Source organism: Carassius auratus, chromosome 7 (assembly GCF_003368295.1).
Source record: "Carassius auratus strain Wakin chromosome 7, ASM336829v1, whole genome shotgun sequence".
In the NCBI taxonomy this organism is placed as follows: Eukaryota; Metazoa; Chordata; class Actinopteri; order Cypriniformes; family Cyprinidae; genus Carassius; species Carassius auratus.
Window position 1 is genome coordinate 35,047,559 of NC_039249.1, and position 25,210 is coordinate 35,072,768.

Below are 25,210 nucleotides of genomic sequence, written 5' to 3' on the forward strand. Positions count from 1 at the left end.
GATTTTTTTATATTTTTGAAAGAAGCCTCTTATGCTCACCAATGCTGCATTTATTTAATTAAAAATGCAGTAAAACAGTAAAATGTGAAATATTAATTATAACTTATATACAACTTTTATTAACATTTGAAATAAAAGCTCCATATTTTAATGTGTTTTAAAAAACACAAAGTAGTATTACTCCTGTTTTCAGTGTCACATGATCCTTCAGAAATCATTCTGTTTGCTTATGTTGTAATTTTGTTCTTTTCTGCTTAATCTTTTTTTTTTTTCTTAAAACCTATATATATTATTTTCAGAATTCTTTGATGATTAGGAAGGTCAACAGAATACAATTAATTTGAAAAAAAAAATATATATATATATAGTAGAAATTAAGGCTGCAAGATTATGACAAAAGTCATAATTGTCAATTATTCCCTTGAAATTGTAATTGCCATTATTAATTACGATTATTACAATTTACATTGAATGATGTAACTGCATGCCATATTTTTATTTAAAAAAAACAAACAAAAAAAACTCTGTGCTTTTCTATAGTATTAAGCCTCAAATATGAATGGTATTCAAATATGAATGGTATTATCATGTTATACTAAAACAAAAAACAATGGGAAAAACCCTTAAGATAACATTTAGAAATAATAATAATAAAAAAAACATATCTTAAGCATGCAGAATAACATAAGTGGACTTTGAACGAGTAATTGCCATTTTAAACGATTACGTAATTGTGCCCTCCATAATTGTGCAGCTCTAGTAGAAATGTCACTTTTTCAATGTAATGCATCCCTGCTTAATAAAAATATGATTATTATTTTTTTTTTTTTCAAATCTAAAAATGTTAATCACCCCAAATGTTTGAATGGTAGTGTAAGTATCTGACAGCTGAGGTCAGTTCTGAGTGAATGTTTGACCTGTTTGATATTTTGTTTGTCACATCTGCTTTAGTAAGAACTACACAGTCAGTTCTGTTTGATAAATATATGACACACATACTTCAATCCACTTTGGATTCTTTGCTTATAACCTGATAAACATGTGAATATGTGTAAACTGTGTACGAAATGTACCAACTGGTACTTGTGTAATGTCCATATGTTGATGTGTAGCATTAAGCGCTTTCTTCTAGGAAAGTACACAGTGATGTCTTTATCTTGTATGTTGGTTCAGCCGCACTGTTTTGTACATAGAGTCTGTCCTTATCACTGCATGAGACTTTTCACACCTGTTGTGCACTTCAAAGAACCCACTCAAGGCTGCTTCTGACATCTGGGCTATTTTCACCAGGACACGTAGTCATTTTGTTTGTAATATTTGTATATGCCAAACTCACATTTTGTTTTCATTGAGATGAAGTTGACAGCATATTCATAAAATGTTGTATAGGATGTTGTAGCCTAATGCTGTTGAGATGACGCACGTCCAAATGCTCTCTAACACTGACTGTATGTCTGTAATAATACTGACATTGACACATTAAACTGTGTAAAGTCTGAATCCACTGTCTGAAGTCTATCCAGAAGATTTAACCACCCCAGAAGAAAACGTTTCAAACCCATGAGGAGATTCACGTCGTATGCCAGTTCATATATCATCTAATGCATTCATATTTTAGGACTGCATTGTATGAAATGCAACCTGATGATTTTCTCGTTTTGTTTTACAGTGTGGTTGAGGCACCTGGTGAACAGTTAATGTGATAAGAATTTTTATGGGGAGAAACCCCCTCGAAACGCAATTGGGCTAGTTTTGATTGGATTCGAGCAGAATTCAATGGGTTTTGTTGTGGAAACCTGGCAACCCCGATCTCATGTATTAGCCATCAAGTCTGCGAAACAACATAAAACATGGAATGACTCAATAAAAACATTTGGGTGGCTAAATGGAAATATAGTTGGCTGACTAAATATTTGGGCACACTGACAAACAGAAATTCTTTCCAATGCATTTGAGCAACCTAAATAAAATGGGGCGTAAAATAATAATTAAAAAAAAAAATGTTTTGGCAAGCATAAAAGTTAGCAAAAAGCCTGTTCAGGATCTTTTAAGAAGTTGCAGTATTACAAAAGGAATATACAAGAGATTTCGATTTTTTTTATGCCAATATTGCAGTTTTATTATTTAATGACATGTGGAACTGAGCAGGTGCAATATGTACAAAATCAAACAAACAGACAAACGAAACAGAACTAATGTTTTTTGTTGTTTTTTTCTGCCCCCTTGTTTCACATTAGGGCACATGATCCTAACATCAGCGGCCCATTAAGGACTGAGATTGCTACCATACTGATACCTTGAATATTATAACCAGAACAGACCAAGAAGGAGAAAGGAAAGAGGGAGCAATAAAAAAAAGCAACACTGACAAAGGGGAAGTGAAAGGTTCAGAAGGGTAAGGACAAACTGCACATGTAAAGCCTAGCACAGAGCATCAAATCAGGCACAGCAGGATTGCTTTACATGAAAAATGACCGTTGCACTCTGTAAACAACTAATCTAGACAAATCTGGTTTTCTCTAAGTGCAAAACCAGCAGAGAGGGTCAATTACCGAACTAAAACCGTCCTAAAGGCATAAGAACTTGATACACAGTACAACACACCAAAACTCTCCAGATGAGAAAACAGAAAAAGCGATATAAGCATTTGATTACACATTTATGTCCAAAAGGCAAAACAAAACAAAAAATTATGACCAATTAACTTTTTATGGAAGTATGGAACTAGAAAGTGTTTGTCTACATTTTCCCATCCTCTTTTTTTTTTTTTTCAAGAACTACCGAGATATCTCTTAAAAGCTGCCTCTCGTGCCATGTTTGATAAGCAGACAGTGCATGAAAATGTAAGTATAAGACATTTGGCATATCATCTATACATTGATCAGAGCTCATTAAGCACAAAATAAGGAGTTTTTGGAAGAGCAAAGTTATTGAAGAAATATAAAACAACAGATAAATGACACCAGCTGACTGATTTTTAAAGAAGAAAAAAAGCGAAACAAGTTGTTCACTCGGATTGCCATTAAATGTGTTTTTAAGGCTTGGTGCGTGTCCTCTACATACATGCCTCAGATGTTAAGTTCAAAACATTTCAGAGTCAAGCTCTGCAGCTGATTTTTATAACTGTTAACAAATTTATGGATTTTGTTTGAATGCATCCTTATGTAATTTCAATTCGGGTCAGAACAAATCCTTCATTCTAAAGCTCAACACCTTCAAAAAAATCCAAAAATAAACATGTAAACAGTTAAAAAAAAACAGCAAGATTGTCAATCGGTTTGTTCAGAGAGCAACATAATGCACTTTAGCAGAACACCACAGTAAGTGAGGGGCAGAACTGAGCAAATCCACAATGTAAACACAAAGTGGAACAGATGCAGCAATCAGAGTGACGGAGTGCTTCAGAAATGTTGATCTATTGTGCTACGCTAATGATAAAGTCACACTGGATTAACAGCCTGAATTAATCGCTTTCTTTCGTTTGTGTAGGAATTGTTTCAATGATGCTGTATCATTGGCTTAAAGCACTTGTTTTTCTTTTTGGGGTCATGAAGCTATACAAATCAAGGGTAGAGAAATGCAATACCACATTACATGGTAAGCTCTGACAATGACAATCACTAAAATAAAATAAAAACATCAAATATTAGAAATTAAATGGACTGCTTAACGTGGGCATAGTTACAGTTTAACATGAACAAACGAAAAATAGCATTAAAAAATTGCATCCATGCTTTTGCCCAGTGCCATCTTCCTCCAAATGGAAGTGTGCGCTTACATGATACTGAATTGTAAGAATATGATCAAATGGAAGAATTCTGGGAAACCGAGCGCAAGAGCTTCAGGTTAAATCACCTCATGGAAGATTTTTGCAAGGAGGCCATCCAAGAAAGAGAGATGATGCTGTTGAAGATGGGGAAAAGAAAGCTAGTGGAGGCAACAAGTGAACTTTTTTTTTTTTTTGCTTTTTTTTTTTGCAGAAACATTCAAGTTACAGTTTTTTCCCGAAATATACTACATTATAGGCCTACAATGCTGGAGTATTGCCTTGTTTGACGGGTCGCCTACTTGTACTACACTACAGATTTCTCAAGCAAGGAAGACAGTGGAGGAGCCACGCCAATCTAGACATCTACCAAAAAGTTGTCTGATTAAATTAGTACGAAGTGTAAAAGAAAGTAAAGATGACTCTACTTCATGAGCACATATGCGGCGGATCAGGCTGGTGAAAAATCAGTGGCTATTTCCACAGACCAAGACACAAAAAGTGACCTATACAGTATTGCTGTATGCTTTGAGACACTTACTTAAAGGCCATTTACTTCCACGTTTCTAGTCCCATGATGTCCTTTTATTAGCCAGACAATAACATAGAAGATAAGGACAAACGCGGACACTAAACACCCAACCGTTTCGACGAGAAACACCAAGGACATAACTGAGTTAAGAACCACAGACACACACACACACAGAGACACACACAAAAATAATAAAAAAAATGGCTGATTGGTTCGACTTTTTCTTTCTTTTTTTGTTTTTCTTTTTTACAAATGGACGCATAAAATTCAAAAGTTAAATTACTGTACATAAAAAAAAGAAAGTCACAAAACACTATTAGTGCTGGTTGATGAGTTCATTACAGCTAGTTTTTTTTATTTTTATTATTATTAATTTTTTTTGTCATTAATACTAGCCTACTAGTTGGTGAGACACCAAGGCCACGATAAACACATCAATGACCAACGGAGTAAAGCTTCCTACTTTTGGTGTGCGAGAGGCCACAGATCCCGACATACTCTTCAAATATTCCAAAAACAGAGACAACAATGCAATATTATATCTTTGGGTATGTTCGTATCTCTTACACATTTAGATCTTCTAAATCCAAACGAAAGTTTAAGGGAGTTGAAATATTCAAAATTGCATGTAAAATGTTCAAAATGCAAGGCTTGGTTCCTCGGGTCCCGTTTGTACACCTCCTTTTGAAGGAGTGAACTAAACGGGGAACCTTTGTTCCAGTAAGGCCACATCTAATAGTAGAGCACGTCTCCGAATCGTCCACCTTTGAGACCGTTTCGAATTTGAGCAAAATGCAGATGGATGCTTCGGAAGACAAACAACTGTATTTGAGCAAGGAAGCAGTATAAAACGGCACTAAAACTGTAGGAGTCTAAACTCATGTCCGTCTACAGCGATCTTTCTGACATTGATATGTGAGATCCTAACTGTGCTCTAGGACAAATGAACTACACTATGGCTACCGTATCGAAGAGACACGTTTGCATCTAAAGCCTCTATTTTCTGGTTTCTAAATTCCCAAATAAGACAGAAAGACGGCATTGTTCCTTTAGTAGTGAGATCTAGACACATCGATGAAATGCTTAAAGGAAGCGTAGCGCATATCGTAATGCAGGCAAGGCAGAGGCATTGCTTAAAGCTCTTCTCTTTTTAAAGACTTCATAAAAAAACGAAGGATAAAAAAACAGGCCCTCTGAGTTTCTTCCAAATGGAAAATGAAAACGACTACAGCGAATGGAAAACAAAACAATGGCTTTACAAAATACAAAGTATCAAAACTGAAGGAGTCTAGACGGACAGATGTATACGAAAGTAGCTATGTACAGAAAAAGCTCAGAGGACAGGAATAGAACCTATTTGGTAACAAAAGCGCACTATAATGTTTGATATAAAAAAGTATGGAGAAAAGAGAAAAAAAAAAGTACCTTTACTAAAGCTTATACAATATCCGTGGTCCATAAAAACTGTCATCGCACAATTTCAATGTGACCCTTTTCCTAAGAGCTTCGCCGTCCCAGGCTATGATACATCTCACCCAATCGGAAGGAAGAAACCTAAGAGACTGAACATCGTTTTCAGTCGACGCGTTTTGTACACGGCTGATGTGTCAATGCTGTGGTCTGGTCTCCATGTCTTCCGTGCTGGTGTTTCCTCTCAGGCATTGTCTATTGCTAGCACCAGACCGGCTCCTTAGAGAAAACAACAAGAGGCCACAGGAGAACCGCTCTCAAAAATTTTGCCTTTTTCACCCATCTCTCCCTTGTTTTTCATCTCTGGGATTTGAAGTTGAAATTCGATATGCAGCACTTTGCAGTCTGTTGAATTTGTTTTTCACGTCTAGCACACATTGTGAGTTTGTGAGCGCCGCTGCGTGTGTTATAACACCACGGCCGCGGCTGCATTAGAGGACGACGCTGTGACCGCGTTTGACGTGCTGTTGGGACCGTAGGGTGCCGTTTCTCCGTTCCCTCCCGCGCTGTTGCCGGTCGTGGAGAGCAAGCTGGTGTTGCCCGTTCGGAGGATGGCGCCGGCCGCGCTGCAGTGTGGACGGGGACCGGGTTCAGGTGTGTATGTGAACGTGAGCGTCGTGGAATAGATGATCCCGTCGCTGCGCACCAGCGTTACAGGGACCTGCACCGGCTGCCGCACCCACCGCCAGCCCTCGCGGAACGCCGAGATGTCTGGGACGACGCACAGCATGCTCTCACCACACCTTCAGAGGAAATATCATGTCTATTAATACTTCAGTCTGTCACTGCCTGCGATATGTTTAACTGGCAGCAGTAATAAAAGTATATCTTATCCTTCTTTGACAATACGTGTGGGGTCTTGTTCACTTCCGTTTTACTAGACAGAGGCATTTCACCCAACTTATGTCCTGTCAAAGCTTAACATGTCATTTACTGCGGCATTTAACAGCTTTAGAAGGATTTAGGACTCCCTTGTGAAAATATAGTGCACTTGAATGTACTTCATTCTGAAGGTTTTTTTTATGTACTTTAGTTTGCAGATTATATAATATTAATTTCAAGGACTGTTTCTTAACACAGCACAGAACACTTTTTGAAAAGTGTCAAGGTATTACAAGATTTCAGTTTACTATAAACACTTGTCCGTACATTCTCTTTAACCATATTTCAAAGACAATAAAATAAATTTTGATATATGAAAGATATACTTAACTGGGTCAAAGGCACTTTACAAATTCATCTAATTGCATTTAATATAAATGTCAACTATAATACATTTTAATTCAATTGCAATTGATACATTATATGTTGACACTAATATTTGAGATATTTTACTAACAACGTCAACTAGCAGTCATTAGAGCATTAGTAGACTCTCTCTTTAATATCTTCAAACACTTTATTTTTATGGACCACAACATACAACATACTGACTATCAGAAACTTTGAAAGTATGTGTAAACTTATTCTATTAACCCTAGTTAGTAGACATGTAGTTGCAAATTCAGTTTGATAATGATGTACAACTATTTAAGTATTTCACACTCCTTTTAAAGAATCGCGCTTATAAACATTTGTATCAAAGGCCTTGAGATGGCTGTTTATAACTGTATTCATTAAAAGTCCCACTATAAATTAATATGTTCATAAATTGACAGAATTTCAAAACCTCTTGGATTTCTATTCCCTCTTGCCATATGGATATCTTTTCAAATAACATCCATACCTGTACATGGTTTCTGCCTCTACATCACCGAACCACACCCGCAGATTTGGAGTGAAGTTCTGTCCGGTCAGCTCCAGCATTGCTACGTCTCCTCCACCGTTTAACTGCTCACACACACATACAGTGTGCACACGTTATCAACCGCAGGCAGAGACTTGTGAGTGGACGATGTAGGTAAGAGATGTGTGTGTGTTACCTGTAAGCTCTCGACCACAGGCACGGGTGTGACGGGGGTGTGTACAGGGCCCATGCCCTCATAGAAGGTGTATTCTGCTTTATCAGTGCTGATGATTGTCCAGGAGGCACCATCATTTATCATCTCCTTATTTGGTTCCTTTGGGCATGGAGTAGCCTAAACACAAAATAGAAAAATAGCATTTTGCAAAGAAAAAATATTAGGTACAATATCCAATCAGCTAGCTATTATCACAAAATAACTTACTAATCAGGATTCTTGTATCACCCTGAGAGTGTTTATTTTGTGATAATGACAAAATGACTTCATCCTACTTCATAGAAGGCTGCTTACATAAATGGATGTGAAAAGGTTTTAAAATAATTCATAATCTTACTAGATAAAAAAAAAAAAACGCTTTCACTAGTAAATTCATTACTATATAAAATTCATATATTAAATATTAATTTAACATATTAATATGAATATTAATTAATTAAAAGTTACATTAAATACATTTATGTTTCAAATGATTTCTATTGAAAATAAATTTGAAAGCATGAAAGAATCCTGAATAGAAAACTGCAATGGTTTCAATAAAAACCTTAAGCAGCGCACATTTTCAAAAAATAAGGAATATTTCTTGAGCACTAGATCAGCTCAGGATCATGTGACACTAAAGGCCACTGAAAATTAATCTTTGCCATCACAGGAATAAATTACATTTTGAAACGTATCAAAATAGAAAACAGTTTTTGCATTAATTGCATTAATTTGAAATTGTATTAATATGACCACATGAATGCAGCCTCAATGAACATAAGAGACTTTTTTTCAAACCTCCTAAGTCCCAAACTTTTAAATACTAGTGCTCATTAAAATTTTTCATTGGTATAAAACGGAGAATGAACTTAAATGAATCCGCTATATAGCCTTTGACAATGGATAAATATTTAGTTTGGAGCTCATGTCAAAATTCTACAAAGTGCTTTCAATACACTTCAAGAAACGTGTACACAAGTAATGTTAAAATAATACATATTTCCAACTTTAAACGACCTGCATAACTCAGGCTGGGAAAACAAACAAACAAAAAAAACACATTCTAACATTCTCTTTTTGGTCATTACTGAAGACACCCTTATTAGCACAGTGAAATGCATTTACTCCATGGTTCCAGTGAGCGACTCACTTGAAATTGAATGATCCTCTCTTGAGAAAGGCACAGGTACATCCTCTCCGTATCCTTCAGGTAAAAGGCACACTTATGCAGCTGAGAGACGGGGTCATCTGCATCCAGCAAGGCAGTCTGCTTATCCACCTTACGGATGACCTGTGTGTGTGTGTGTGTGTGTGTGTGTAAGAAAAGGAAGTGAATTTTATAAGAGTGTCAGTAAAAGTACAATAAATATCAGGATGACGGAACTGTGCTGTCTTCATGTACCCAAACTGCTTTTTTCACAACAGTGACTGATCATGTGACACCCCAAAGACTTAATTATATAAACTGTGTTAATTATATATACTGTCATCTGATAATAGAGACATGATAATGTGGAGAAAATCATCAGAAGAACAGAGACACATTGACATGGGCTTACCAGTCGAGGAAGAGCCATGCCCGTCACAGAGCACACGAGTTTGACGGTTTGGCCATAGTGAATGTAGCCGTCTCGCACAGTGAACTCCTCTCCCTCCGACTCTTCATCATCCACTGAAATAGAATTAATAAGACTAAGCATATCCTGCATTGCATTACACCAAATTCACAAAATAATGTTCTTTTAAGCAACATCATATGACCCCTTTAACACAACAGTGGCAATCACGTTGTCCTAATGACAAGCTCTGCTCTGATTGGCCGGCTTTCTGCTTTTAAAGATAGGAGTCGAGTAGTTGATCAGTCTGCCGTGCCTTCTGTTTCTAAGGAAGAACCAGTTTTCCTTGAAAGCACATATTTGTAATTCACTGTATTGAGTCTTTGAAATATAGTGCAAGTTCTGTTTAAGAAACATGTTAAAGGTAAACAAGATTTCCTTGAGCACACCTGTATAGTCGGTTCTGCTCTCAGGTTTATATAAGATTTCAGATAAACTTCTTTATAAACATTACATAAACTAAGTGAACTTTAGGCCACTTTATCCTTAAACATGCACCACTGAAAACTCTGTAGTTAGAAAGAATGAATTCATACATTTATCAAAGGGAACAGTAAAGACACAAAAGACTTATGTTACTCTCTCTCTCTCTCCATATATATATATATATATATATATATATATATATATATAGAGAGAGAGAGAGAGAGAGAGAGAGAGAGAGAGAGAGAGAGAACAATTGTTCTTTAACAATTTGGCAATCAACATTACTCCACAGAAATGTGCACAAAGAAATGTGACTTACAGAGGTGGATGTAGAAAGCTCCCCACTGCTGTGAGCTGGCGTGGAAGTTCCCTCCTTCTACATGCAGGTAACGTGTGCTGACCGTCTGCGAGCGAAGTCGGTTAAATAACGCCACTTTCGTTCCTGATGCTATACAGACTGCACACAGGAGAAAGAAAAAACCACAGAGACTTCAGACAATGGTGTGAGTCAAAAGCCTTGTCTACTATCCCGTTTCCATATCTCTTAGATAGCAGGATGTCATTCACTCAAAAACTGTAAAATGGTCGTAAATGCAGCAAGTGTAATGTGGGTGGTGAATATACTCACGGTCTGCGTTTTTGAGGGACTGTTTTTTTTTGGAAGGTTTGGAGATGACCTTGATCCTCTTGCTGAGGAAGACGCCGATGTCTGCGCTGTTCCCGTAGAACATCTTCACCGACAGCATGAAGTGCTTGCGTTTGTCTGAGTCTGAGATGTACAATGTTTTGGCTGTGCAATAGTTCTGCAGGGAGGAGGCAAGATTGGTGTAATCATGAGGAAAATGATGGGAGGCTAATGGTATTGTTTTGGCACTGTGCACTCATTGTCATTTTATTCTGGCAGCACATCTGTGTGTGTGTGTGTGTGTGTGTGTGTGTGTGTGTGTGTGTGTGTGTGTGTGTGTGTGTGTGTGCGCGCGCGTGTGTGTGTGTGTGTGTGTGTGTGAGAGCATTACCTTGCCCTCTAAGTTTAGCTGTTGCATCTCCTGGTCACTGTTTCCGATGCCGATGAAGGCGCAGGGCTGAGACTCCTGCTCAGAACAGCCGTCTCGCTCCATCTGCTCCCTCTTCTTCTTCCATCCACAGCCCATCAGATACACACAAGGGGGAGGACAGAAAAACCTAGACAAACACCAAACACATTTTCAGAACATAATTCCAGTGATGCTTGATCATGAAAAACTCACCGGCATGACATTATATAATATAGTATATATATTTAGACAAAATATATTTATTTATTAAGATATCAGATAACAGATAACAGATGGGTACGAAAAGTATTCAGACCCCCTTAAATTTTTCACTCTTTGTTATATTGCAGCCATTTGCTAAAATAATGTAAGTAAATTTTTTTTCCTCAATGTACACACAGCACCCCATATTGACAGAAAAACACATAATTGTCGACATTTTAGCACATTTATTAAAAAAGAAAAACTGAAATATCGCATCACAAATACATAAAATGCTGCTATTGGTCAGGAATGAATGAAAGAATGAATGAAATGCTGTTTTCGGCAGAAATGGATGGATGGATGGATGGATGGATGGATGGATGGATGGATGGATGGATGGATAAATGAATAAAATGCTGTTTTGGGCAGAAATTGATGAATGAATGAATGAAATGCTATTTTGGATGAATAAAGAATGAATAAATATTTAAAACAAAAAAGATAAAAAAATAAAATGCTGCTCTTGGGCAGGAATAAATGAATGAATTAATATTTAAACATAGCTACAAAAACAAACAAACAAATAAAATGCTGCTTTGGTGAATGCGAGAATAAATGTATAAATTAATGAATTAATGAATGAATGAATCAATCAATCAAATGTTTAATAAGCATTTAGGCAGAAAAATAAATAACATTAAACATTAATTATATTAAATATTCAACTTCAACAGATTCTGCAAGATTTGCATTAATAAGAAAATATACAATTATGAACACAACTGTAAACTGAATGAATGTACAGCAACTGTACATTACACATCAAATGTAGATGACCTATCAGGATGACTTCAGATCAGCACTAGGTGGCAGCACATGTGTACTGTTGCTACAGCTCTCACTTTCAGGACACACGCACAAAACCACCACCATACAGTCAAAAACACACAAAATCCAATCCTAAGCTAACCTGAGCACAAGGCACATTTCAGATCCCCCACCAGAGTATGAGGGCTATGTCATCTTTGCTCATCTCATGCTTTTTTGTGACCTACATCATCAAAGAGATGCAGGAGCGAAACCAATATCAATCAGCATGACCTTGAATGCAGAAGCACTTGACATTAAAGCCATGATCTCTGTGGGTGACGTTATCAGCTCACTGCACCTCATCTTGGAGAGATGCTCGTCTAGACATGAGGTGGGGGAATACTCATGACACACAACTGCAGCTAATATCCGAAAACTGGTGCAATAAAAGGGGAATAACAGCGGTTCCACATCCAGTCAAACTGAAACATGCTGTAGACATGAGTTGGGGGCAGACCCAACCCCAATCATGTTTCACCTAACACATGAAGGCCTCATTTGTACCGTTTAGCATATTCTATACTGGTGCTTCTGAAATGAAAAAGGAAAAGACAAGTCTGAAGTCTACTTTCACATCCTAATAGTGAAAGATCATGTCTTAGACTGGACCACCGGCCTAGGGAGTTTGATCTGCATCAATCTGCCTCTGACAAGATAGGAATAAAACTGTGCTGGTTTAATCTACCTAATATGTATGAAGTAATTTCAATGTCACATCAAAATGCATTAGGGCATAGGGCAGTGCTATGGGGTTAACAGGGTGTTCCGGGTGGTTTTAAGGGCGTTGCAATAGTTTCATGTCAGAAGTGCTGTGGTGTTTACCAGGGCGTTCCTAGGGTGACCTGGGTGGTTATCAAGGCACTGCTGTGTAGTTGCTACAGTGTCTTTGGTGGTTTACAGGGTGTCATGGGTGACGGTTAAAGTATTGTTATGCAGTTGTCAGGGTGGTTGCTGGGACATTTCATGGTTTTATTGTCTGCCAGGCAAAACTGTAAATCAAACTGTTCGTTCTAAAAGTAGGAGCACACCTCTTCTTAACAAACCACATGATTAAATGAAGCACTTTCGTTCGTAGCACTGTGGCGAGTTAGCAACATTAAAAGTAACCATTAGCTGTTTTAAAAGTCAACGGGGTCACAACAAGGACATGCGAAGAAGCACAAGTCAAGTGCTTCACATTCATTTTCAATTGAAGCTAAATGATACACTTCCTAGTCATAAACCATCTCTGATTACAGAACACATGTATATGATTTCACGAAGCACACATTTTTGTTCTTTCTGGCTCTCATCTGGTATTCTGTCGCTCTTGACATGTGTCCAGGTTTTGGCTGTGCTGTAGACGAATAACAGCGCTGTCTCTCTGCCAAATGAGGCCGAGCGAGCTGTAACCGCGACATCAGTTCCCCAGACACTGTGTTTCTCTACAGTTATCATCTTGTCTCACTTTCCGCTGACCTTCTCTCCTTCACTTCCCTGTCTCATATCACCTCGCCTCCTTAATCAATTCTTTTCTCTTTCCTCTCATTATTTGGTTTCTTTTCTTATCAGCTTCTCTCTTACTCCTTTTTTTCTTCCTAAATGTTCTTTCCTTCTCTTGTCCCTTTAACTCTTCATCTTACTGCATTCTTCCCTAAAAAACAAATTTCCCCACCTTAGGGAAGAGAGGGGTTTACCTTAGGGGTTTGTGAGGGGTTTCACATAGCCATGGGATAAATTTTTGTTGCCAAAAACATAGATAGAGAGCTTAGAAGTGAAACACGGGTTAAAAGTGAAACTTTATTAAAATTGCAATGCTCATGGCGTAAGATGCTGAAAAACAATGAGACACAATGCAACCACCAGGGATTAAAAAAGAAATATGGTAAAAGTTAAGTATTTACACTTACCAAAGATCAGAAGTCATTTACATTTCATGATGAATAAGATGAATTTTAGTTGTCATTTACCTTTTTTCATTGCCGTATGATTTCTGTGCAACTTTAGCGTGTAGGATGAGCACGGTTTGGTCTCCTCGTTCCTTCAGGTAATTCCGCATGGCTTCTCTGAAATCACAAAAGCAAAAGAACCGCATAAGAACGATAGGAAATTTGAGTAACTCTTTAGCCAAGTACTCAATTAAAAATGCAACATCCAAAATTTCTTCTTTTTTTTTTTACTTCACAAATCAACTTTGAAATTCAGTGTAACGAGAGGGGCGGGGCCGAGAACCGTGGGCCAGAGCGAGGCCGGTGGAGTAAATGCTAATACGTGACATCTGCACCACTCACCGGTCTCGAGGCCCACGGAAGAGCAAATTAAAGTTTTATTTAATTGTTTGCCGGATCCCGCCTCCTTCTTCCCAGGATTCAGCACCAATGTAACAAACGTTCGTAGTCACGGGAAGGCGGCGAGAACCGGCGCACATTTAAATTAATCTTTAATAATAAAATAAACACAACTGAAAATAACGTGACAGCCCCTTGCGGACATACAGAACCAAAACACAAAATAAAGTCCAGGCCTGGTCCTCTCACGTCTTTCATTTTCATCACTCCTCCTTTTATCCTTGATCATTTTGATCGCTCCTCCGTGGGACTCGAGACTGGTGAGTGGCGCAGGTGTCACTCATTAGCATTTACTCCACCTGCCTCACTCCATTCCCATGGCTCTCGGCCCCGCCCCTCTCGTTACATTAAACCGCGCAAGTTTTGATTAGTTTTACAAGTCGAAAATGTTGATGTACCTAATTAGTTGAGACATCTCCCTCAAACTGAAATAGTATAACAGAGATTGTACACACATAAATGTGAATGGGAGAAACCATAATGCTCAACACGGTGGCTGTAGGAATGAAAATCCCGCCTTACAGTTAAAAGAGCCAATCGTCTGATTGTTTACTCCATAACTCACTTGCACATAAGTTGGACCAGCACTTTTAAGCATTATTTGAATTGTAGAGCAACAATATATGGAGACATTGTTGTCAGATGAATTCAAGTATGTTAATAAAACAGAATTTCTACAGAATTTGTGTCCTTCCCCATTTTAGTTGTTGAATGGACCTGTACTTGCAAACACAATTATGGCTGCCAAGTGACCTGACTTGGACTTCTGTGTATCGTATCATAGATAAAACAAAAATCCATTACTGAAACGGGCAAGATTACATTTTTGAGAAGTTCCTTCATAAATATTGCAACTCTATACGACTTCTACTTGGCTTTTTACTCATGTGTTTTAACTCATATGCCACAGTTTAGAGTTTTTAAAACACATCCTTGTGTTTCAGACCTGTAAAACCACTTTAGAAGTGCTATTGTAGAGGGTTCTGGTAAAAGCATGTGGTGTATGCGTGTGTTTCTTTAAAGGGAAAGCTTTCTGAAGGCCTGTACGCGCTTCAAAACCCAAATCTCCAGAGCTTGACTAGAAACACAGGCCCAAGTTTGATTAGCCAATTCTCTGGTGAGTGCAACTATGTGTTGCTTGCAGAAAGCACACAAACACTGTGGCCAAAAACCTCAGCTTTCCAGCTGGGGGTCTTTAAAATAAAAAGAAGGGGAAGAGGGGGGTAAGAAAAAGGGCAAAAGGACTGCAATGTGTGTGTGTACAAGTCAAACGGCACAAAATCTCTTAGCTCATGATCGAAGAATGTCGATTTCGTGTCAGTGTTCCAATTACCTCAGTTAACTAACGAAAAACATCCCAGCATGTGCAAACTTAATTTAGCTCGCTAAATGTGGACACTCTGGAAGCATAGTGCATTTCAAGGAAACTTTAAAAAAAAAAAAAAAATACGTACGTTACACACAAGACACACATTCAACGGAATTCTAAACAGAAATATTCTGCAGGAAGATGAAAAACACTGATATGTAACAGGCCGTGTGTGTTGGATAAAAATGCTCACATAGATGCTCACACACTCCCACAAAAAACAAAACAAAAAAACACACGCCCATTTGCACAGATGTCAGTGACACCTGACACGTCAAAATGCTCAGAGGGACACAGAGATGGGGAAACACACACACACACACACACACACACAAGCAGCTTCCCTTTGCCACGCAAATGTCTCACACACGCTGAAGTTAGACAGGCTTTTGTTATGGAAAGCAAGGGGGCCCTGTGACATGAGGGTGGGAGGGGAAGTAAGAGAGGGAAGAGAGGTGAAAGGGTTGTGCTCTGACAATAATCCTTCTCCTACAAGACGAGAGACAGGCTCCATGCACCGAGACTAACAGCAGGACTAATCACTAATGCTTCAAGTAAATGTAAATTCACACACTGGCCTAGTCAAGTTACCACCAGCAAGTCTGTATACCCACAGTGAGAACAAAATGTAACACCACACACGTATGTCATTAAAAATATAAATAATCTTCTATAAAATAAAGGTGCATTTGGTAGTCTTCTGCTAAAGTATTACATATTAAGAATTGTTTTTTTTATTCCAGTAATGCTAATGCATTGTGTTTTTTGAGGAGAGCCATCTGAATGTTGTACACTGACATGAGTTGAAGTACACTCGTAAGAGTTGTGTAAAATAAATAAATTATTTTTACCCCTCAATGTATTTCAGCATTTTGAAATTTTCGACAGAATCTTTACGCTCATTGGTTGTCGCTTCTGAAGGTATGTTAATACCGTAGTAGTTTCTGTAGAGATGCAAAAGTAAAAATTAGACAGAACACACTTATTATTGTGCTTTACCAGCAGAACCAATGAATCACTGCCTGTATGGTTAAAAGGTCTAAAGACAACATGGAGTTTTGGTACTGTTGCCTGTGGCGTGTTCAGTTGGAGTTTAAAGGGTTAGTTCACCCAGAAATAAAAATTCTGTCATTAATGATGTCGCTCAGACCTCGGAAAACCTACATTTATCTTCAGAACACAAATTAAGTTATTTTTTATGCATTCTGAGAGCTTTCTGACTTTCCTATAGACAGCAACACAACTGCAATGTTCCAAGGTCCAGAAACCTAGCAAGGATATCAGTAAAACAGTCCATGTGAAATCAGTGGAAAAACAATAATAACATCAAGAAAACAATAACAGTAATTTATTCAACAATTCTTATCCGCAGGTTACTGACCTCTGACATTTTGGAGTATACCCCAGAAGGGAATCAGCGTTGTTTACGGTCAGTATTCACGCACTTTATCCTGAAGGTAAACCACGCTGATTACGTTGATTATTTTCTGGGTACCTCATTCTGACGTCAGAACACAGAAGAGTAATTCACGGCGGGTTCCTTCCAGATTTTCTTATGGGGTTTTAGAATGGGTTTTTTCAATTTATGAGTAAAATAAAGCCTGTGATAAGCATAGCTTGATGATATATTTAAATTTTTTCCTACAATCACAATCACAGCCCAAACGTTCTTATCTAGTCACTTATTAAAAATACATAATACATAAGTTTTCAAAAATGAATATAACTGCTTCAAAATGTTTGTTTTGGGTATGGGTGTGAGTAATTTACGTTGTAGTACAAAATGTATTATACAAAACAGATTTCTTTCTTTCTTTAGTAGCCTGTATAAATTTGGCCAAAATCTAGAAAAGAAGTTGGCTGTGACTTAACTCAGCGGGTTATTGGCTTTACCAGATCTCTCTTTTTTCAGTAAAGAAAACACTGTACTTTATTATTATTATTAGGCAAATTATAGGCAAAGAAAATTGTAAAATAAAAAAAAAATAAAAAATTATTAACCGGTATTTTTGCCACCTGAACCGGTTTTGGAACGGTAATGATATCAGAGGAACGCAGGAACAGAAGCGTAAAAATATTGATTCTGCTCAGAGTGAACAGATTTAAAAAAAAAAAAAAAAAGCCCTGTACAAAACTATAAAAAAAAAAAAAACATTGTCAAGTTATGTTTACCACAGGCTTTATTTTAAGTAAATGAAAAAAAAAAAACATGATAAACCCCATAGGAAAATCTTGAAGAAAACTGAAGGTGTGTCAGTATAACATGCATGCTGTCTTAAAGGGACAGCATTACTAATTAAGTACCCATCCATGTCAGTCATGTTAAACCAACAAATATTAAATAAATATTTTAAGTAAACCTAATGTATCTGACAAAAAAGAGTTTAATTTGTATCTTTGTCATATTTGTCTTATTATCTTGTTCTGCTTCTTTTAAAAAAAAAAATATAAATGATTAAATATACATGAAAAATTATCATTTTTTATAAGGTGCTCCCTTTTCACTACTATTGACGGGATCGTTCACCCAAAAAGAAGTTTTTCCAAATTCAATCCTTGATTCAAATTTATCATAGAGGTCATAGAATCTACAGTTTGGCTAAAAGTAGACTAAAAGCTGACAAAAATGCAATGACTTTTCATTGACTAAAACTAGACTAAATCTATCTAAGACTTGATGACTATATGACTAATATGTGACTACAACTGTTAAGCATTTTCATCTCATGATAAAGACCAAATCAAAATGAACAGTGCCCCACAGTCATGTTTAGTAACACATACAGCTGTGCCCTCACCACAGTGCAACAGTAAAAGAGGAACCCTCACAAACAGTGTTGAGCCACATCGTGTTCCGAACATTGTTTAAGACACATACACCGGTAGGCATATAAAAAAATATATCATAACAAAAATAAATACTGCTATTCAGTATGAACCGGTATACCGCCCACCACTAGTTTATATTATATATACGCATATATTAAATAAATAAACAAAATATTTTTCTTAAATGTATACATGCATATACACATTATAAATATACACAGTACACACACATTTTATGTACACAAAAACTTTTATTATGGATGAGATTAATCGTTGCACTAGTAATTATTCATTTCTGTGGGTGGGGCTACCCAAAAAAGATACCAAGACATGATCATGGATCGTTATGAAAATGAATAAATAAATAAATGGCAGTTTATTAAAGATTATTGCTTGTCTTATTATGATGGTACATCTAGTTATGAAACAGTGTTTGTCTAGACCTACAGTAGTTTTAGTGTTACGCCATACGCACGCTAAATGATTTTCCAGTCATTAAGAACGCTAAAGAGAAATTTTCTCTGACAGGTTGTATCCAGTTTTACCTAAGATCATATATGTCAGTGAGCATCAGGAAGCGAGCGAATATTGAACTGTGCTGAACCTCCCAGCCTCACGGGACACACACACAAACGGTGAATTCCTGCAGATCTGGTGATGTCATCTTCCTCAGGCCCATGTCATCTGATACCTTTGATACTTCTAATAACCTGCCGTGTGTGTGTGTGTGTGTGTGTGTGTGTGTGTGTGTGTGTGTGTGTGTGTGTGTGTGTTCAGGAAAACAAGACTCAGTGGCCATCACCAACACGGATTTGTCTTATGTACTTCAGAAGGGAAAGATCAAAATCTCCTCTCCTATCCACTGATAAAATGGACCTGTTTGCAACGGTGCAAAGACAAGCATGTGTGGAGCACATGAAATCAGCTGCACGTCTGCTTCGTGATTACAGGCACCAAAGCAAGAACATTCCGAGACTTTCGACATTTCCCTCCGATGCTCAAGTGTTTTCACATCAAGAGGGTGCAGCTTTGATATCCGGCAACCTGACAATTCTCAAAAACACCAGCAGTGTTTACAAAGCATCTCAGAGGAGAGTTTATTGATGGCCCTCACCATTTGCAGGGGTGCTGGGAAAACCATCACAGATCTTCTGTTAGCATTATAATCAAAGATCTGACAGTATAGCCCTCAGCTAAATTACGGTATACCATTTGTTTCTTCAAAGCTGGGTCAACACGGTCAGCTAGTCAGTCGACCACTAAGATTGGATACATTTTTTGGCTTTTTTTCCCCCAAAGATGCTTTGAATTTTGAGATGCAGCTTAACAGAGAGAGTTTAAATGTGCCACCATTGTAACTTTAGATGGTAAAACTCTTTAAATGCATGCACTTTAAGCAACACAACCTCAGCCATTAAATCAGAACTTTTGTAACAAATTTACCATCTTCAACAAGACTATTACAGTCAGGCTTCATACAACCAGCTGAGAGCAATGTTCCTATTGTGCATAATCTACATACCTCCGTTTGTTTCTGATGACTATTATGGTTTTGTGCAATAAAAGGTTATACTCAGTCATTTATTCTCACAGAAGGGTGCAAGTTTGGGGTCTATACACTCTAAAAAACGCTGGGTTGTTTTTTCAACCCAACTGCTGGGTTGAGGCCGTTGGATAGGACTTTGGGGTGTTTTAACCCAAGTTTGGGTTGAAAATAACTCTCTTTTTTAACCCAGCGGTCTGGGTTGAGGACGCGGACGTGAAGGAGAGCACGCACGTCACGTCAAAATCGTACGTCTCCAGTGCGAGCAGCCGCCATTTTCTCAGCGTGATAGAAGCGAGAAGCGAGTGAAAGACTATGGTAAGTAACGTTAAATATTCAAAATGTAAAGTTATCTTTTATTGTTTACCCGGTTGTATGAAAGGCGGAAACCAAGGAGCTTAACGTTATATATATATATATATATATTTAAAAAAACGGACGCGGTTTTCGCCTCGGACACGGAGGTCTTAACTGCCTCATGTAACGTTATTGAACGGAGGATGTACTTTTAATATAACGTCTGTGAATGTATTTTGTCATATTTACATAAGATTTTACATTATCTGTTATCTTTGAGGCGTTAACAGACGGTTATGGTCACGGTTACGCTCATGTGAATTTGTCTTTTTTTTTTCGCGGTTAAACTGAATGTATGTTTGTCTCCTAAAGGAAACGGCATTGTGTAGTAAAGACTAGCATAATTATTTTGAGGTTGTTGAAGTGGTAACTGTTAAAAGTATGTTTTACATGTAATATTTCAGACTTGTCAAGCTCCTGTCTTCATTGTCCTCGCGCTGAGAGTTAAAGACACAGAAGCTGTTTGTGTGAGGAGTCACAGACCTGTGTGAGGATGAGGAGGTGTTCTTCTGAAGAGAGGGACAGACGGTTTAAGGAGAGTAAACTTAAGAATAACATCAAGTTATCTTTATTTTTACTAAGACTAAAATAATGTTGTTGTTTTTTTAGATGTTGCAATCCAGAGACAAGATAACTTCATTCTTTTGAGACTGATGTAAGTTAAATTATTATTACTTTTTTTTTTTTTAAGAAAATTTATGTTTCTGTTGTGTCCTGCCTGTTAACTTCACATTTTGATGCAAAAACAATGTGATTTTATATATATGTATGTATGTATATGTTAATATTTTATTGAAACCATTGATGCCCCTTCTTTGCAGAACTCAAACTAACTGGAGTTAAGGACACACAAGTCTGCTTGTGTGAGGAGGTGGTTTTCTCAGCTTCTTCTGAAGAGAGGGAAATATCGTTTAAGGCAAGTAAACTTCATATTTCATGTTATCAGTTGTTGTTTTTTTACTAAGAGTAAAATAATGTTTGTTTTTTGTTTTTGTAGATGTTAAAAGCAAGAGACATGGGAGAGCATCATTCCTTTGAGATCTTATGTAAGTTATTTTTAGAAGATAATTTTTTCTGTTGTCTCCTGCCAGTTTACTTTACATTTTGATGCAACAACAGTGTGATTACGTGCTCATTTCATTAAGACCATTGATGTCTGTGTTTTTTATTGCAGAACTCAAACCAACTTTGGACTTGTCTGATTTGGAGAGTCATTATTCTTGGTCTTCGCTCTTAAAGGTAAAGTTCACACAAAAATCATTTACTTGCCCTCAAGTCATTCCAAACCTATAAGACTTTTGTCTGTCTTTACAACATAAATTAATATATTTTTAGTTTTCTCATAATATTTGTTAATCCATTTATAGTTTAGATAATCAGTATTTTCAAGCTTCATAAATATAGAGTTATTGTAGAAGTAAATTCTGATATTTATATATGAATACATCTTAAATTATATGATAGCAAACATGTATGTTCAAAATAAAATACTGGTCTCCCAGACCAGCAATGGAGGACACAAAAAGAGAATATTAAATATATTCATACGTTTTCCAAAAAATTAGCAGATTTTGTATGAGTCTGGAAAAACATGGGGAGAGTAAATTATGAACATTTTAATTATTTGGTGAACTAACGGTTTGAAGAGCAGCCCTCCATGTACATGAATATTGTGAGGCATGTGAATGTCATGTCTGTTTTAATTTTTCAGTAAAGAAGCTTTCTGAAAGCAATATTTATTCAAACAATATCACCTGTCCTCACACTAGTGCTGCCATTATAGCATTCTGGAGCGCTGTGGTGGACTGAGACATTAAACAACCACACAAAGTGTTGAAACTTTAAAACCGATTATTTACCTATCCTTACGGATGTGAATACACCTCTACCTGAAAATGGATAGTTTAATTAAATGTTAAATTTTTTCAAATGTGTTTCTCTTAGGCCACTGATGAAGAGCAGGCGGTGACTGGGATGAATGCTGGTCAGAGAGGAAAATCTTTCCCCTAAACTGATGCAGCGGTGGTTTTAAAGGAGGACGCTGCCCTGGATGATGTAGATGATGTCAGATGCTGTGCAGATGGGGTTTCTTCATGATTACATCAGTTATGCTAAAGAGATCATGAAAATTGACCGTGATGCATGATCTGTATTCATGGACTATGAAACAAACTGTAAGTGTATAATTTGTTAAAAAAAAAAGTTAAATGCTTTTTCTGTGTTGTTTAGTAGAAGAGTTTACACTCTGTCATTCATACACCTGCTCACATTCTTTCACACACACACACACACATGCGTCTGTTAAATGTTATAATATCAAAGTTAATGTGATTTATTTGTGTACTGTCATGCCAGAATAGTTGGAAAAAAACCTAACTAATTGTAAATTTATTGTATGTGTTTTCGTATATTTTTATACAATATATACAAATGAACAAAGTCCAATTTGATCTTAAGTTATATTCATCAAATGTTCAATGCTTTATGAACTCTGTAGCTGTTAATGCCATCCTTTTCTGCATTTCTTCTAACATGTTACTTTTTGACTTTTCTCTTGTTTTTAATAAATATTTTCCTTTTGGTAATTATTGTTTGTGTGTAAAAGTGATATTTAAAATGAACAACATTTGTAGGTTTAATGCCTAGCTCAATTTGGGTTAATTTTAACGTAGAAATGCATTGTTTCCCCACATGGCTGCACTGCAAGTTTATTTTCTGCCAGCAGGAGGCGCTAAGAGCGAGAGAGGTAGGTTTCTCCGGTAACGGCTGCAGAGCGGTACTGAGCTCACAAACGCTGCCTTATCAAGCACATGCGAAATGATATCGAACATTTTCTAAATACAGTAGTTTTTTTTAAACCCTGCAATATAGTCATTTTAAACCATAAAAAAGGCAACCCAGCAGGCTGGGTTAAATATGATAACCCAACTGGTTGGGTTAAAACAACCCAGCGCTGGGTTCGTCCCTTTTTGACCCAGCGCTGGGTTGTCAAAATAACCCAAATTGGGTTGTTTTCAACCCAGCAGTTTTTAGAGTGTATATATATATATATATATATAAACACCTTCTGTTCAGCAAGAATGCATTAAGTGCGGGTCTTTTGTACTTGAATAGAAATACTTCCTATTAAATAAAATAAAAATAAAAAAAGTTTCCTAAAAAATATGTTTTCAGCATAATAAGAAATGTTACTTAAGCACCAAATCAGAATATTATGTGGGATCATGAATAATGGTTGTCATAATGACCAGAGGAATAAATAATATATTATTTCTATTGTATTATTATTATTAATAATACATTTTCAGTGTTACAGTTTAAGATCCAGCCTTGGCAAGCCAAAAATGACTTTCAAAAGCATTGACAAAAATGTTGCCGGCTCCAAGCTTTTGAAAGTTCTTGGTGGACGATGAACGAGCCTAATTACACAAAGCTTTCCAAGATGACTAGCTGTTCTGACAACCTACTGACGACTTGATTTAGAAAATATATGCAGTTGTGTGTACGTTTCACAAATGCGATTAAGGATCAAAGATCATTTAGGATCTAAAACACACACCATCCAAATGCTAAAGTGGAAAACATATGATTTGAAGGTTTTTATTCCATTGACCAACATCTTATGAGGAACATGTGAACCAAACTTGGCGTTATTTATTCCGTGGCTTATTGCACCTTGCAGTGCTGGTAAAATAAGGTCAGAAATAACATGCAACTCCATACAAGCGGTCCTGGAGATCAATCAGAGTTTTCCTGCACACGCAAAGGTCTCGCACGCAAAGTTAAGCCACTGGGCCATGTGACGTCACGTGCTTAAGAGAAAAACCACAGACCTTCAGCTCCTCTGACAGCTTCCTCACGGAAAATACACACATACTTAAAACAGTAGTGACTGATTGAGAAATGTTTAATTCAAAAAGACCCGGAAGATTCAGCTTATTTCCACCCCACTGAAGAGAAGAAACCCTTACTTAAAAGGCATAAAATATCAAATTTAGAAACAGAAGACATAAGTAATAACAAGCAACCACAGCATTACACAGATGCCCATAAACACAAAGCCAGACACATCGGGGTAAGAAGTGGACAAGCCTTTGTGAGTCATCCGTGTTCAGCAACAGCATGATAAATATGGGCACTTCAACAGGAAGAGCTTTTGACACGCACACAAACACTGAACACGCAACAGCAAACCCGCAACAAATGAAATACTCCTCACACACACACACACATTTTAATACGTTTCAAAACCACACGACATGAAAGTCAAAACACCACATTATACCAAAAGACCTGAAAGATGCTAATTTTTTTAGAACGACAGAAACTTTACAATGGGAAAACCACAATGTGACGTGAGCTACATAATTCAAAAACCATATTTCCAGTGATCTCTCAATGTATGTGTCATAGATGTGGAATTTAATCATTCAACTCTCTAAATGAATGGCTCCTATAAGCTCATGTCTCAATGCATCACTAGCCAAAAAAATAAATAAATAAATAAAAAACATTAGTAAATTAAATTATTTTTAATGTGCACAAGTCCACTGTTTCAATATTTTTCATGTTTGTAACAATATTAAATGTATATTTTGGTATTGGCGAATTACCAAAATGAAATTATTTCAAAGTGGATTTTAATCACAACCAACAGGACCAGACCATGGTCCAAGTAGTAGTCAAAGTTATTATTTACTTTTAGGGTTTGGATTTACTTTTTTTTAATAATGATCTCATATATTCACAAAGGCTACATTTATTTGATCAAAAAACGGTACAAATAGTATTATCTTTAACACATTAAAATGTTAACAAACAAACAAACAAACAAACAAACAAACATATATATATATATATATATATATATATATATATATATATATATATATATATATATATATATATATATATATATATATAA

The 25,210-nt window shown here is 36.8% G+C and overlaps 1 protein-coding gene across 1 annotated transcript in view; it reads right to left on the minus strand.

Moving 5' to 3' along the window:
• Nucleotides 1-2,092: 2,092 nt before the first annotated feature.
• Nucleotides 2,093-25,210, minus strand: part of rbpjb (recombination signal binding protein for immunoglobulin kappa J region b) — a 53,024-nt gene continuing 29,906 nt past the window's right edge. Inside the window, exons 3-11 of the mRNA XM_026268678.1 lie at nucleotides 13,811-13,906; nucleotides 10,770-10,935; nucleotides 10,382-10,556; nucleotides 10,073-10,210; nucleotides 9,271-9,383; nucleotides 8,862-9,002; nucleotides 7,691-7,846; nucleotides 7,495-7,598; nucleotides 2,093-6,511 (exon numbers count right to left, since the gene is read on the minus strand). Coding sequence (XP_026124463.1) covers nucleotides 6,175-6,511; nucleotides 7,495-7,598; nucleotides 7,691-7,846; nucleotides 8,862-9,002; nucleotides 9,271-9,383; nucleotides 10,073-10,210; nucleotides 10,382-10,556; nucleotides 10,770-10,935; nucleotides 13,811-13,906 — 1,426 coding nt within the window. The 3' untranslated portion in view covers nucleotides 2,093-6,174. The remainder of the gene's footprint in view (nucleotides 6,512-7,494; nucleotides 7,599-7,690; nucleotides 7,847-8,861; nucleotides 9,003-9,270; nucleotides 9,384-10,072; nucleotides 10,211-10,381; nucleotides 10,557-10,769; nucleotides 10,936-13,810; nucleotides 13,907-25,210) is intronic.